Source organism: Bison bison, unplaced genomic scaffold (genome assembly GCF_000754665.1).
Source record: "Bison bison bison isolate TAMUID 2011002044 unplaced genomic scaffold, Bison_UMD1.0 scf7180017864037, whole genome shotgun sequence".
Taxonomy (NCBI): domain Eukaryota; kingdom Metazoa; phylum Chordata; class Mammalia; order Artiodactyla; family Bovidae; genus Bison; species Bison bison.
In genome coordinates, this window is record NW_011494609.1 from 11,151,542 (window position 1) to 11,165,572 (window position 14,031).

Here is a 14,031-nt window from a genome sequence, read left to right on the forward strand (position 1 = left end):
ATATATCCCAATACAAAATAAAAAGGTTAAAAACAAAAATGAGCTGTGGGACAAAACTTCCTGTGAAGAGCCAAGCCTATACGAGTCATATACCTGGCATCAGAGCTTTCCGAATGTTGATTGGTTTTGTATGTCTACAGGTCATAACGTAACACTACTCTTCCCTGAAAACAAATGTTTAGCCCAATTGCAGTCATCCACTCAGGATTAATTCATGTTTTATTTTGGGGGATAATCACATCTTCTAGAATGGCTAATATCTCTGTCCTAACTGAAAATGATGACATTAGAGAGTTTAAGATTTACCAGAAAGAAAATTAAATAGTTAGATATTTAAATATAGAGAAAAGTGTCTTTCTACCCTCCCCACAATTTCTCCTTTTGCCAGATTGGATTCATTCATCCCTAAGAAACTACACTGGGAGTCTGTGTTTCCTTATGGTACAATTTCCTGTCTTGTTGCCCACAGCAGAGTGAAGCTCTACTATGGTCTTTTCTATTCTATTTTTCTATTCTGTCCCTCTGTGTTCATTTAACTCTTCAAAATTTGTGAAAGATTAGCCTGGTTGAAGTATCAGGAAAAATATGGAAATGAAATCAATCCTTCTCACTGAACATTCCTAGCATTTAGGAGGTAGCATCATATAACAGAATGAAGGTAGAAATTAGCAAGTCAGCTTAAACATGATTTAATCCTCATGTTGGAAAATCTGGCATCCAATAAAAACAAAATTAAGGAAATGTTAATAGAATCAATATTATTATATACTATGTAGAATGTTAAGGAAAACATTTCATAAGTAATAGTCATCCTCCCTTTTTCTCAGAACAATCATTTTTGGCTGAGCGTTAAGGGAAAGGATTTAAACAAATAGATTAGCTTCACTACCATGAATGAGCTTCTAATTAATCTTTTTCCCATAGAGCTCTTTTTCTCTTATCTGTTGCCACCTCTTGAACATGTCAGCAATGGTTGAATTATGCACCATCTAGTCAGGAAGATCCACTGGAGAAGGGATAGGCTACCCACTCCAGTGTTCTTGGGCTTCCCTTGTGGTTCAGCTGGTAAAGAATCCTCCTGCAATGCAGGAGATCTGGGTTGGGAAGATCCTCTGGATAAGGGAAAGGTCACGACTCCAATACTCTGGTCTGGAGAATTCCATGGACTACAGTTAATGGGGTCGCAAAGAGTTGGACACAACTGAGCAACTTTCACTTTCATGGACAAGTAACCCTGGAGAAGGAAATGGCAACTCACTCCGGTATTTTTGCCTAAAGAATCCATGTACAGAGCAGCCTGGTGGGCTATAGTCCATGGGGTCGTAAAGAGTTGGATATGATTGAAAGACTAACAAGAACAAGATGGATAAGTAAAGAGTTTACCCAGTGGCTCAACAGTAAAGAATCTGCCTGCAATGCGGCAGACTTACAGGAGATGCGGTTTTAATCCCTGGGTTGGGAAGATCCCCTGGAGAAGGAAAAGGCAATCCACTCCAGTACTCTTGCCTAGAAATCCCCATGGACAGAAGAGCCTGGCGGGCTACAGTCCATGGAGTTGCAAAGAGTCAGACATGACTTAGAGACTAAAAAACAACAACAATGGATAAATAAGGCTGTTTAAGACAAACATCATATAATTTGCAGTATACCTCTTTATTGGAGACATCTCACACCTATGAGCATCTCTCTGGAGATGTCCGCCTTGCTTCCCTCTATGGGACCATATGTGAGCATCCTTAAACCAACAACCTGCAAATGACATCTAGTTCCAGCACAGCCTTCTCTCCTCTGTGAGCTGAGTTAGCATTTAATCTTCTCAGGTGTGACTCACCAGTCTCTAAGGTGAGCTCACAGGCCTCTACAATCCATAGGTGGGAATGCACACAGACATCCATCAGCAAAAATATCCTATTCTTGACTCAGCCTCTTATGGGACTCAGAGGTAAATGACCATCAAAACATTAGAATCAGAAAGCCCTGGGTAGGTGGTCTCACTTTTTTATAAGGCAAGAAAGTACTGGTGTCTTTGGAACTATTCTCACTTCTTAAGGATGTTGTTAAAACTTCATGAAAACAAGAAAAGTTACATTTACTATCCAGTTACGTATATATATATGTGTGTTTGTGTGTGTGTGTGTGTGTACAAAGAAAATGAATCGCCTCTTCAATTGCTTAAATTGTTCAGTCAATTTTCTGCTTGCCCTTCTACTGAGACCAAAAAAATTGTGCTCAATTGTGGAAGTCCTCAGGGCAGCGTAGTGACAGCATCTATGTAACCAATTTTCCCAAATACCCAGCAGGAACCCCAAAGTAGCTCGACTCCTGTTTTCCATCCTAATGTATAGAGAAAAATCATTCCAACTGGGGGAAGTTTTTATGCATAAACCTTCTTTGTTTCAACTTTTAGTTAATCATCTATGTAAATGGTGCAACAAATATTTACATAAGAAGTCATATTTTTATCATTGATTTTAGCCTCATGTTTAGCTATAGCTCATGTTTCAGGTAAAAATTCAATGAATAAAGACCAATTGTATGTTATAGACAGGGAAGTGATTGAGTTTTAACTGAAGACTATGGAGAAGGCAATGGCACCCGACTCCAGTACTCTTGCCTGGAAAATCCCATGGACAGAGGGGCCTGGGGTGCTGCAGTCCATGGGATCGCTAGGAGTCAGACACGTCTGAGCGACTTCACTTTCACTTTTCACTTTCATGCATTGGAGAAGGCAATGGCAACCCACTCCAGTGTTCTTGCCTGGAGAATCCCAGGGACGGGGGAGCCTGGTGGGCTGCAGTCTGTGGGGTCACACAGAGTCAGACACGACTGAAGCGACTTAGCAGCAGCAGCATGTACTCTTCACAGAAGATTTTGTAAATATATTCTAATGCTCTGTTGATGCTGAGTGTTCAATAGAAACAATTGTTATAATTTGCACATCATAAGCTTCGTATAATTAATTTGGCAACAGCATAGCCTTCAAACATTGCAGAACACAAGCATACACACAGTTTGGGGATCGTCTCTTCGGCTTTCCAGGAAACAAGCCAAATTCCCTCCGAACTTGTAAAGGGATTCATTTTTTCCCATGATTTTCTAAAGAGGAATTAGGCTGGTGTGTGAGTGTGTGTGTGTTGGGGAGGTGGGGGGCAGTTTGGGTAGATAAAGGGACAAGTGGAGCACCGATGCTCACATGCACCCTAGCGTGCAGGCACCTCTGAGCACTCTGTGCAAGGGACCTATGGGCTCCTTTACTCCTCTGACACCAGGTACCTGTACGTCAAATAGTTGACAATGGGAAATTCTCTGACGCTACTTTTTATTGAGGGAGCATGGATTTTATGACAATTAGGAGGTGTACTATTGGCTCAGTAGTAAAGATTCTGCCTGCAATGCAGGAGACTTGGGTTGGATCCTTGGGTTGGGAAGACCCCCTGGAGAAGTAAATGACAACCTACTCCAGTATTCTTGCCTGGAGAATCCCATGGACAGAGGAGCCCTGTGGGCTACAGTCCAAGGGGTCACAAAAGTGTCAGACACAACTTAGCGACTAAACAAAAAACAAAAATAGCAAACATCCGTGTCCCCTGTTTGACTGCCAAGCTGGGATTGCAGCTTATGCAGCCTCCTGACCTACATAAGGTTGACTTAACAGCTCACAAGGGTAAGAGTAAACCCTTCATGCGTTGGCTTGCTTGTAATTGGCAGCATGGAGTGGGAAAAACAGCACTGCCCTTGGATCAGAAGTACTGAACTTGAGCCTCTGCTCACCCTTGTCTGGCACTGTGACCTCAGTGGGTCACTTCTGTACCTCAGTTTCCTTGCAATATGTTTAGGCTAAGAATTTTCCAAATTGTTAAGTCCTAGTTCCTTTTTGCTTCACAATTCCTTCTTCAATTTATATCTGTTTTCTCAGTTTTCCTACCACTGTCAGTAGGAACCAATACTTCGTTTAGAAATATCTTTGGCTAGACATCCAGTTTCATCACTTGCAGACCCCAGTTCAGCCAGCTTCTTTGCCACTTTGTAACAAGGATTGCCTTTTCTCCATTGTCCAGCGTGTTCCTGATATCCACCCACTGAAATGGCCTTCAACAGCCCCATTTCTACCAGCTTCCTATTCATGATTATTTATGTATTCTCTGAGAAGACGGAGGCTCCCCCCCAGGTCTCCTCTTTTCTTTCTGAACTTTCATCAGAATCACCCTTCCCACTTGCTTCATGGCAATCTCAACTTGTTCTAGCATCACCCTCAAAACTCTTCCGGCTCTACCCAGCTCAAAGCCACCGCCACATGTTTAGGTGTTTGTTACAGCAGCACCTCGTTCCTCAGTGCTAAGTTCTGTATTAGTCTGTGTCCGGACTGCTGCTTTGTAATTAAATTCATAGATGTTTAAGATTTCTATGTTCTTTTGATGAATTGATCCATTTATCACTATAAAATTACTTTTCTTTCTCACTGGTAATATTCTCTGCTCATAAATCTACTTCATTTGATGTTAAGAAAACCACTCCAACTTTTTTTTGATTGATGGTAGCCTGAGATGGAGAAGGAAATGGCAACCTACTCCAGCTTTCTTGCCTGGGTAATCCCACGGACAGAGGAGCCTTGTGGGCTACAGTCCATGGGGTCGCAAAAAGTCAGACGTGACTTAGCAACTAAACAGCAAAAAATAATAATAATAATACAGCCTGGGATAGCTTTTCTGTCCTTTTATTTTTAGCCTAATTGTATTTTTATATTTGAAAAACATTTCTTGTTGGCAGCATGTATTTAGATATTGCTTTCATATCCAGTCTCAAAATCTTTCTCTTTAATTAGGATTTTAGAGCATTAACACTTAATATAAGTATAGTTACATGGACACAGTTTAAGCCTACAATCTTGCTACATTCTTATTTTCCTATTTGTTTCCCTTTTATTCTTTTGTGGCCTTCTTTGTATCAAGTGAATATTTTTTATAATTCCATTTTATTTTTTGTTGGCTCATTGCTTTCACTGTACTCTTATTTTGTAACTTTAATGGCTTCTTTGGGGTTAATACACACTCCTTTAACTTTACCTGATGAGCCATCAGGACTTTCCAGTATTCTGGCCTGGAGAATTTCATGGACTGTATAGTCTGTGGGGTAGCAAAGAGTTGGACATGACTGAGAGACTTTCACTTTCCTTTAACTTTCTACATTCTACTTTCAAGTGATATTAAGCACTTCACTGATAGTTTGAAACCTTATGGTAGTATGCTTCCATCTTTCTCCCTTCCTAACATTTGAGCAGTTGTTCGCATACATTTCACTTTTATATGTTTTATGAACCCCACACTACATTGTTATCTTTTTCATTTTTTTCTTCCAATTTTCTTGAAATATCATGGACATACCACACTATGTAAGTTTAAGGTGTGCAGCATACTGATTTGACTTACACATATCATGAAATGATTACTATAGTAAGGTTAGTGAACCTCTGTCATCTCATATAGATATAAAATTAAAGAAATAGAAAAAAATTTTTCCTTGTGATGAGAATTCTTAGGATTTACTCTCTTAATTTTCATAATATAACATACAGCAGTGTTAATTTTACTTATCATGTTGTATATTACATCCCTAGTACTTGTTTATCTTTTTAAAAAAATTTATTGGAGTATATTTGGTTTATAATGTTGTGCTAGTTTCTGGTGTATGAATCAGAAAAGTGAATCAATTATACATATATCAACACATATGTCCATTCATTCTTTAGATTTTCCCCAGATAGTCCAGTGCAGAGTATTAAGTAGAATTTCCTGTGCTCTACAGCAGGTTCTTATTAGTTATCTATTTTATATATAATAGCATGTATATGTCAGTCCCAATCTCTCAGTTTATTTCCCCCGTAATCATAAGTTTGTTTTCTACATTTGTGACTGTACTTCTGTTTTGTAAATAAATTCATTTTTGTTCTTTTATAAGATTCTACATATAAGCAATATCATATGATACTTGTCTTTCTGTGTCTGACTTACTTCACTCAACAGGACAGTCATTAAGTGAAGTGAAGTCGCTCAGTCGTGTCCGACTCTCTGCGACCCCATGGACTGTAGCCTACCAGGCTCCTCTGTCCATGGGATTTTCCAGGCAAGAGTACTGGAGTGGATTGCCATTAGGTCCATCCATATTGCTGTAAATGGCATTATTTTCTGCTTTTTTATGGCTGAGTAGTATTCTATGATATATATATGTACTACATTTTTTTTATCCATTCCTCTGTTGATAGACATTTAGGTTGCTTCCATGTCCTGGAAGAGTGTGCTTTCAATATATGACTTAAGGGAAGATATTCAGATTAAAATTGTTTTTGACAAGACTCACTGACATCCTTCCTTTTTTCAACTTTTTATTTTATATGGGACTATAGCCAATTACTTCCCTGGTAGCTCAGACAGTAAAGTGTCTGCCTGCAATTCGGAAGACCCGGGTTCAATCCCTGGGTCGGGAAGATCCTCTGAAGAAGGAAATGGCAACCCACGGCAGTACCCTTGCCTGGAAAATCCCATGGATGGAGGAGCGTGGTAGGCTACAGTCCGTGGGGTCGCAAAGAGTCGGACACGACTGAGCGACGTCACTTTCACTTTCATAGCCAACTGACAATGCTGTGGTAGTTTCAGATGAACAGCGAAGACAGTCAGTCATATATATATTGTATCCATTCTCCCCCAAACCCCTCCTTGCATGCAGGCTACCACATAACATAGAGCAGAGTTCCATGTGGTTATACAGTAGTAGGTCCTTGTTGGTTATCCATTTTAAATACAGCAGTGTGTACATGTGGATCCCAAATTCCCTAACTAGCCCCCCATTCTCCCTGCCCCCAGCAACCATAAGGTCATTCTCTAAGTCTGTGAGTCTGTTTCTGTTTTATAAATAATATATATTAATAGATGAAACAGAGACAAAACTTTATTTGTATCATTCCTCTCCAGATTGCGCATATAAGAGATCTGACATCCTTGTCTTTGTTCTTAATGTTATCTAACATGGTTTTTCTCTAGCTCCTTTTACGACTGTCTTCTTAATTAGATTATGATGTACCTTGGCATGGTTTTATTCAAATTTTGTGGCTGGATTTTATTTAGATTTTTGGCTTTCTGGGCTTATAGTTTTCATCAAATTGCAAAAAAATTTTAACCAGTATTTCTTCAAACGCTTTTTTTCTGTCCTGCCTCCTTTAGTGGTTCCAAATACATATATGTTAAGCTGCTTGATGTTGCTCCATAGCTCATTAATGCTGTGTTAGATTTTGTATTCTCTTTTATCTCTGTGCTTCATCTAGTAATATAACTTCAAGTTTGCTAACCCTTTTTTTCCTGCAAGATCTACTCTACTATTAATCTAATCCAGTGTATAATTCTTGTCACATATTATAATTTCATCTCAAGTTTGATTTTGGTCTTTTTATATCATTCGTGTCTATGTTTAGGCTTTTAATATCTATAGTTATAATGCAACTATAATACAATTATAACCATTTTAATGCCCTTGTCTGTAAAATCTTTGTCAATTATAGGTCAATTTTGATTGATTAAATTATATTGTATGTACGAGTCTTGCTTTTTGTTGTTTCTTTGCATTTTTGGAATTTTTGTAAGTTTTTTATAATTTATTTTATCGAAGTATAATGTGTTAATTTCTGCTGAACAGCATCTTTTTTCATGTCTTTCCATTGCGACTCATCACAGGGTATTGAATACAGCTCCCTGTGTTATCATCACGGGATATTAAATACAGTCCCTGTGTTATCATCACAGGGTGTTGAATACAGTCCCCATGTTATCATCACAGGGCGTTGGATACAGTCCCTGTGTTATCATCACAGGGTATTGAATACAGTCCCCATGTTATCATCACAGGGTGTTGAATACAGTCCCCGTGTTATCGTCACAGGGCATTGGATACAGTCCCCGTGTTATCATCACAGGGCATTGGATACAGTCCCCGTGTTATCATCACGGGGTATTGAATATAGTCCCCATGTTATCATCACAGGGTGTTGAATACAGTCCCCGTGTTATCATCACAGGGCATTGGATACAGTCCCCGTGTTATACAGTAGTGCCGTGTTGCTTTCCCATGCTGTGTGCACCAGCTTCCCTCTGCTAATCCCAAACTCCCAATCCACCGTCCCCTACCCTCTGTCTCCTGGTAACCCCAAGTCTGTTCTCTATGTCTGTGATTCTGATGTCATATCATATTTGTTTTTCACTTTCTGACTTAGTATGATCATCTCTAGGTCCATCCATTTTAACAGGTTTTTCTGTTTTAGTTATAGTTCACATACCATGAAATCCATGCTTTTATAGTATATAATTCAGTGACTTTTAGAATATTTAGAGGGTTGTAGAGTCCCTATTGATATCCAATTTTAGAACATTCATCATCCCACCATGCCCACTATCAATGTATCCCCATTCTTCCCCTCTTCTATCCTGCCCTGGGAAACCATTAATCTACTTTCTGCTACTATGGATTTGCCTATTCTGAACATTTCATACAAGGTAATCATATTAATCTCATATGATAATCATATTAGTCTAATATGACATAGCCTAATATGGTAATCTAAGCATAATGATCTGGTAAATAGTTCATTGGGATTGGCTTCTTTCACTTAGTATAGTGTTTTCATGATTTATGGAAGTTAAGCATGTATCAGTGCTTCATTTCTTTATATTGCTGAATAATCCTCTATTTTATGGTGCAATACATTTTCTTTATCCGTTCATTAGTTGCTACATAGTCAGGTTATTCATATCTAGAAAATTTTATTGGATGCCAAATATTATATCTTTTACCTTATTGGATTTTTTTATTCCTATAAAAAGTATAGGCCTTTTTTACTTTTGTCCATGGATGCTGTTCAGTTATTTGGTGATGGTTTGATCTTTATGAATCTTGAGTTTAATAATTGTTAAGCAATAGCTTCCCAGGTGGCGCCTAGTGGTAAAGAACCCACCTCCCAATGAAGGAGACATAGGAGACATGGATTTCACCCCTGGATTGGAAGATCCCCTGCAGGAGGGCATGGCAACCCACTCCAGTATTCTTGCCTGGAGAATCCCATGGACAGAGCAGCCTGGCAGGCTATAGTCCATAGGGTCACAGAGTCGGACAAGACTGAAGTGACTTAGCACGCATGCAGGAAGGCAACACAAGAACATTGTTCGATCTAGGGCTAATTATCCCCCACCATCAAGACCCTATGCACAGTATCCAATGGCCCATCGATCCTGAGGGCTTCCTGTCTGGCTGGTGGGAACAAGCACTATTTCTAGCCTTGTGTGAAAGCTGAGCACTAGAACCTCCAATCTGTTTGAGTGGTTCTTTCCTTGGCCTCAGAGAGCTTTCCCACACGCACGTATCAGCTCAGCTAAGATCTAAGAGCGACCCTCTCAAAATTCTCCATCAAGTTTTCTTCAAGGTACTCCTTCCTATGTACTCCAGCCCCCTCCCGGGCTCTCAGCTCTGTCTCCTCGACTCAGGGAAGCTGCTGGTCTTCTCCTTGGTTCCCTTCTCAATGCCATGGTCTGGAAACTCTCACAAAACTGTAACTACCCTGTAACTGCAGGCTTCACCTCATTTATTTCCCATATTTCAGGGAAGGAATCACTGTCCTTCATCACCTGATGTGCAATGCCTTTGAAACTGTTGTTTCACATATTTTGTGTGTTCTTTGATTGTCTCAGGTAGGGTGATCCGTCTTGTTCTTGGTATTCCATCCCAGCTGAAAACAGATGTGTCATGACCCATATTTAAAGGGTTAAATTACCCCTGTTGTTGTTCAGCTGCTAAGTCGTGTCTGACTCTTTGCGACCCCATGGACTGCAGCATGCCAGGCTGCTCTGTCCTTCACCATCTCCTGGATTTTGCTGAGACTTATGTCCATTGAGTCAATGATGCTGTCTAATCTTCTCATCTTCTGTTGCCCCAATTTCCTTTTGCCTTCAATCCTTCCCAGCATCAGAGTCCTTTCCAATAAGTCAGCTCTTCACATCAGGTGGCCAAAGTATTGGAGTTCCAGCTTCAGCATCAGTCCTTCCAATGAATATTCAGGGTTGATTTCCTTTAGGATTGACAGGCTTGAGCTCCTTGCTGTCCAAGGGACTCTCAAGAGTCTTCTCCAGCACCACAGTTTGAAAGCATTAATTCTTTGGTGTTCAGCCTTCTTTATGGTCAAACTCTTCACATCTGTACACACCTGCTGGAAAAACCATAGCTTTGACTACATGGACCTTTGTTGGCAAAGTGATATCTTTGCTTTCTAATATGCTGTCTAGGTTTGTCATAGCTGTCCTTCCAAGGAGCAAGGGTCTTTGAATTTCATGGCTGCAGTCACCATTTGAGTGATTTTGGAGCCCAGGAAAATAAAATCTGTCACTGCTTCCACTTTTTAACTCTTGGTGGCTGTCAAAGCTGCAGCACTGAGACATGCAGACTGTGTAGAAATTGCAAACCCCAGCTTTTAGAGAAGGATGAGGGTGGCTTTTGTTTCTCGTAACAGATAACATGTTGATAAGCGTTCCTTTAGGAGATTCACTTGTGCCATTGCCTCCTTGAATGTGGGAACATTTATGTCTCCTCTCACAGGTGATCAGCGAGTTTGAAGCCTCTCCTGACTCATTTTCCTACAGAATTCCTAACCTGAGTCGGAATCGTCAGTATAGCGTCTGGGTGGTGGCCGTGACCTCAGCCGGCAGAGGCAACAGCAGTGAAATCATTACCGTGGAGCCTGTTGCTAAAGGTGGGTGGCACGCTGCAGGAAGGACCTTATTTTCCACTACAGTCGTACTGGCTTTACACCTCTGTTCTCTTTGAAATAAAGCTGATAATGCCCCACAAATCAAGTAAACCAGAACACCACGTGTTGCCCATTTCAGCCCAAGAAATGGGTCATTGCTAGCTGGCACTGGGCTTCTGTGCCAATCGGAATACCACCTCCTATGGATGAGCAGCTTTACAACTGCCAGTGTCTCAGGAGAAATTAGGAAAAGGAGACCCCATCCAACTCTTAGAGTGAAAATCACTACGTTACTGCTTCCCAAGCAAGTTCTACCATCTTCAAAATCAGGTATCATGCTTCTTAAAGATAAATGTCTATTTTTTGGTCTATGGAATTTGAAACCTGACAACTGTAAGAAAATCATTAGTTCTTCTTAAATTGATGTTAAAGTGAAAGTTGCTCAGTAGTGTCCAACTCTTTGTGACCCCATGGACTATAACCTGTCAACATCCTCTTTCCATGGAATTCTCCAGGCCAGAATACTGGAGTGGATTACCATTTCCTCCTCCAGGGGATCTCCTAGATCCAGAGATTGAACCTGGGTTTCCTGCATTGCAGACAGATTCTTTACCATCTGAGCCACCAGGGAAGCTATTGACAGAATGCTGTAAAGACCTTAGGTAACAAAATGAAGTTTGTTTTAGGAACAAAAAGTTCCACAAAGTGAATATAATATCTTCACGTTAAGATGTTATACTGGCCCTAAAAAGCACATACAGACACAGAATATTCTTATTTGACTTCTGGTAATTGCTGCCATACAGTATTCAGAGTCCCCATAAATTAGCCCTTGTCAATGAACAAAAGTATTTACCTCACAATTCCAAGCCAACCAGAGATGCTCCTGACTCTGAAATATACCACATTGAAAATTTAGTACTCTTAAGGCTTCCAGATGCCTGAAAGAGAAAACAAACCTTCCAAGATTCCAGCTTCTCACTTTTAACCAGAGTTCACCCAGAGTTGGAGATGATGATCAAGATGGGCTTTCCAAAAAGGAGCTGAGCTAGGGAATGCCTCTGGGTTGGTGCAGGCATCCAGAGGGCTGGCACCGCCCAGGAGCCCCAGACCCTGGCAAACTGTAAACTATAATGGCCAAAAGGTCTAAGCTGGACAGACGGGGCTGCCCAAAGGCAGAGGCAGCAGGTGCAGCTTATGTTGTATTTTTTGGGAGGTCAAGGCAGGCTGGCAGATCCCGCTTTAAAATCCAGGGTTAGGTTCAGGAATAGGGCTGGGGCTTTGGTACAAGGAGGAGCAGAATGCAACCACAGACCCAGTCCTGGAGGAATGGTGTCCTGGGAGGAAGCCCAGGGTCAGGGGGCAGCACAGAGCTCAGGGCCATGTAGCTAGAGCACCACAGGAACTGGGAAAGACATCAGGTTGCTGATGAGGCACAGTATCTGATTAGAATCACCTGAGGTCCTCATTCAAAGACAGCCTCCTGGAGTGCTCCCCGCCCCGCCCCGCCCTGAGATCCGCTGAATCACAGAGCTAGAAGAGAAATCTGCATTTTTTCACCAAAGATTCTACGTGATTCTCTTGCCTGCTCCAGTTTGCTTAGTCTTAGAATTTCACAGTGGGATCCTAAACATGCCAACTGCTACCAACAGGCATTAATTCTAGAAACCACGGTTGTTGGGCTTGAAGATGAAGTGGTTTTAGCCAGTGCTTTCACAAAACGCTGGTGGAAAAGCACTCCTAAGTCCTGGAGTGAAGTTTAGGAGTTAGAGTCAGCATATTAAAGAACTGAAATGACCAGAATAGAATTGAGTCAAGGAATCTAGACTAGGCTTGAAAAAAAAGTAGAAAAGATCAGAATGCATGACACAGTAAGCATTCATGTGTAGAACCTTATTTTCATTCACACGCATATAACATATGTGCAGCTTCTGGAATTCAAAGTAAAATGTATTTTTTTTACAAGGGGAGGGGGCTATTGGAAAGCTTAAAAGCCCTACCTCTAGCTGAGTTTCCCTAATCAACCCCCATTTTGCTGCATGAACATTCCTCCTCATATAAGAGGATGGTCTGAAAGGTATGAAAGGGACCAGCCTTCCAGTGTCAGAAATCCAATGCCACCTGCCCAGGATATTTTTGTTACCATGATGGAAAATCAGAAATGTCAATTACTGATAGAGCATTCCACGGTGACAGGGTCTCCTTTATGGGCTGCCTCTGAAGACACTCCCCTCAGGAGGAAGAGCCACAGTTTCCTTTTCGGGCAGGGCATGTTGCTTCAAGCATGTGGGTGGGTTTTGCTGTAACATTTGTTGCATAAAATAGACTCTGCCTCTGAGCCCACTGGCACTGCCTCGCTCTCTGCTCTGGCCTCCAGTGCTCAAAACAACAAAAGTCAGAGTTGGCTGCTAGTTCACAATAAATTGTGTTCTAGACCAGGGTGACTCCTGTTGAGTTGGCTCCAGGAACTCCACCTTTCCTTGAATTCCAGTACTTTCCTGAGGAGCCTGGCCCTCATGTCCATTGGTCAATCTCAACCATCAAGTCCAAAATGGTGCAAGGGTCCCAACACTGGTCCCATCTTTTTGAGTCCAGAATCAGATTGAAACGGCTTCTGCCTGCAGGCTTCTTGTCTGTGCATCTAGATGGGCTGAGCTTCTGGAGGGAGCATCCTGGAAACCAGGGTCCCAGGGCATGGCAGAGGTCAAGCAGATCATTTTGCCTCTGGAAGACTCATCTCTTGGTGCCTCTGCCAGCTTTTGTGTCTCACCCAAGAAGATGATGCTAGCAACCTGTTAGTACAGGGCCTCTCCGGTATCCAAGGATGTCCCTGCAAACAGGGCTGCCCTGGGCTTTTCCCTCCCCCCACCCCCATGTTCTTTGGCCACTTCGGGACTGTCCCAGTGCCCAATGTCCCCAGGAGAAGCTTTTGTTCCAGCATCTGAATCACTGTCCCAAGAAAATAGTGATACTTCAAGAGAGGTCACTGGAATTTTTCCCTTAACATTCGTGCTGAAGATCAAGCTGATATAAAAAAGCTGGGAAACTACCACAAAACTGATAAATAGAAGTCATTCCAGTATTACCTCTTCCTGTCTTGGGGCTTTATGTTTTGTTTTGTCTCTTCTCTCAGATATTAAAAGTATATTTTAATGTGCAGTTTGGGGTGTTGAGATAAATTGCTTAATAAAGTGCTTCGAAAAATAACTGGGCTCACAGAAAGCACAGCTTGGAGCTGCTAGGCTTATGAAGTC

The 14,031-nt window shown here is 41.4% G+C and overlaps 1 protein-coding gene across 1 annotated transcript in view; it reads left to right on the plus strand.

Moving 5' to 3' along the window:
- Positions 1–14,031, plus strand: part of DSCAM (Down syndrome cell adhesion molecule) — an 853,542-nt gene that overhangs the window by 771,952 nt on the left and 67,559 nt on the right. Inside the window, exon 22 of the mRNA XM_010835014.1 lies at positions 10,627–10,780. Coding sequence (XP_010833316.1) covers positions 10,627–10,780 — 154 coding nt within the window. The remainder of the gene's footprint in view (positions 1–10,626; positions 10,781–14,031) is intronic.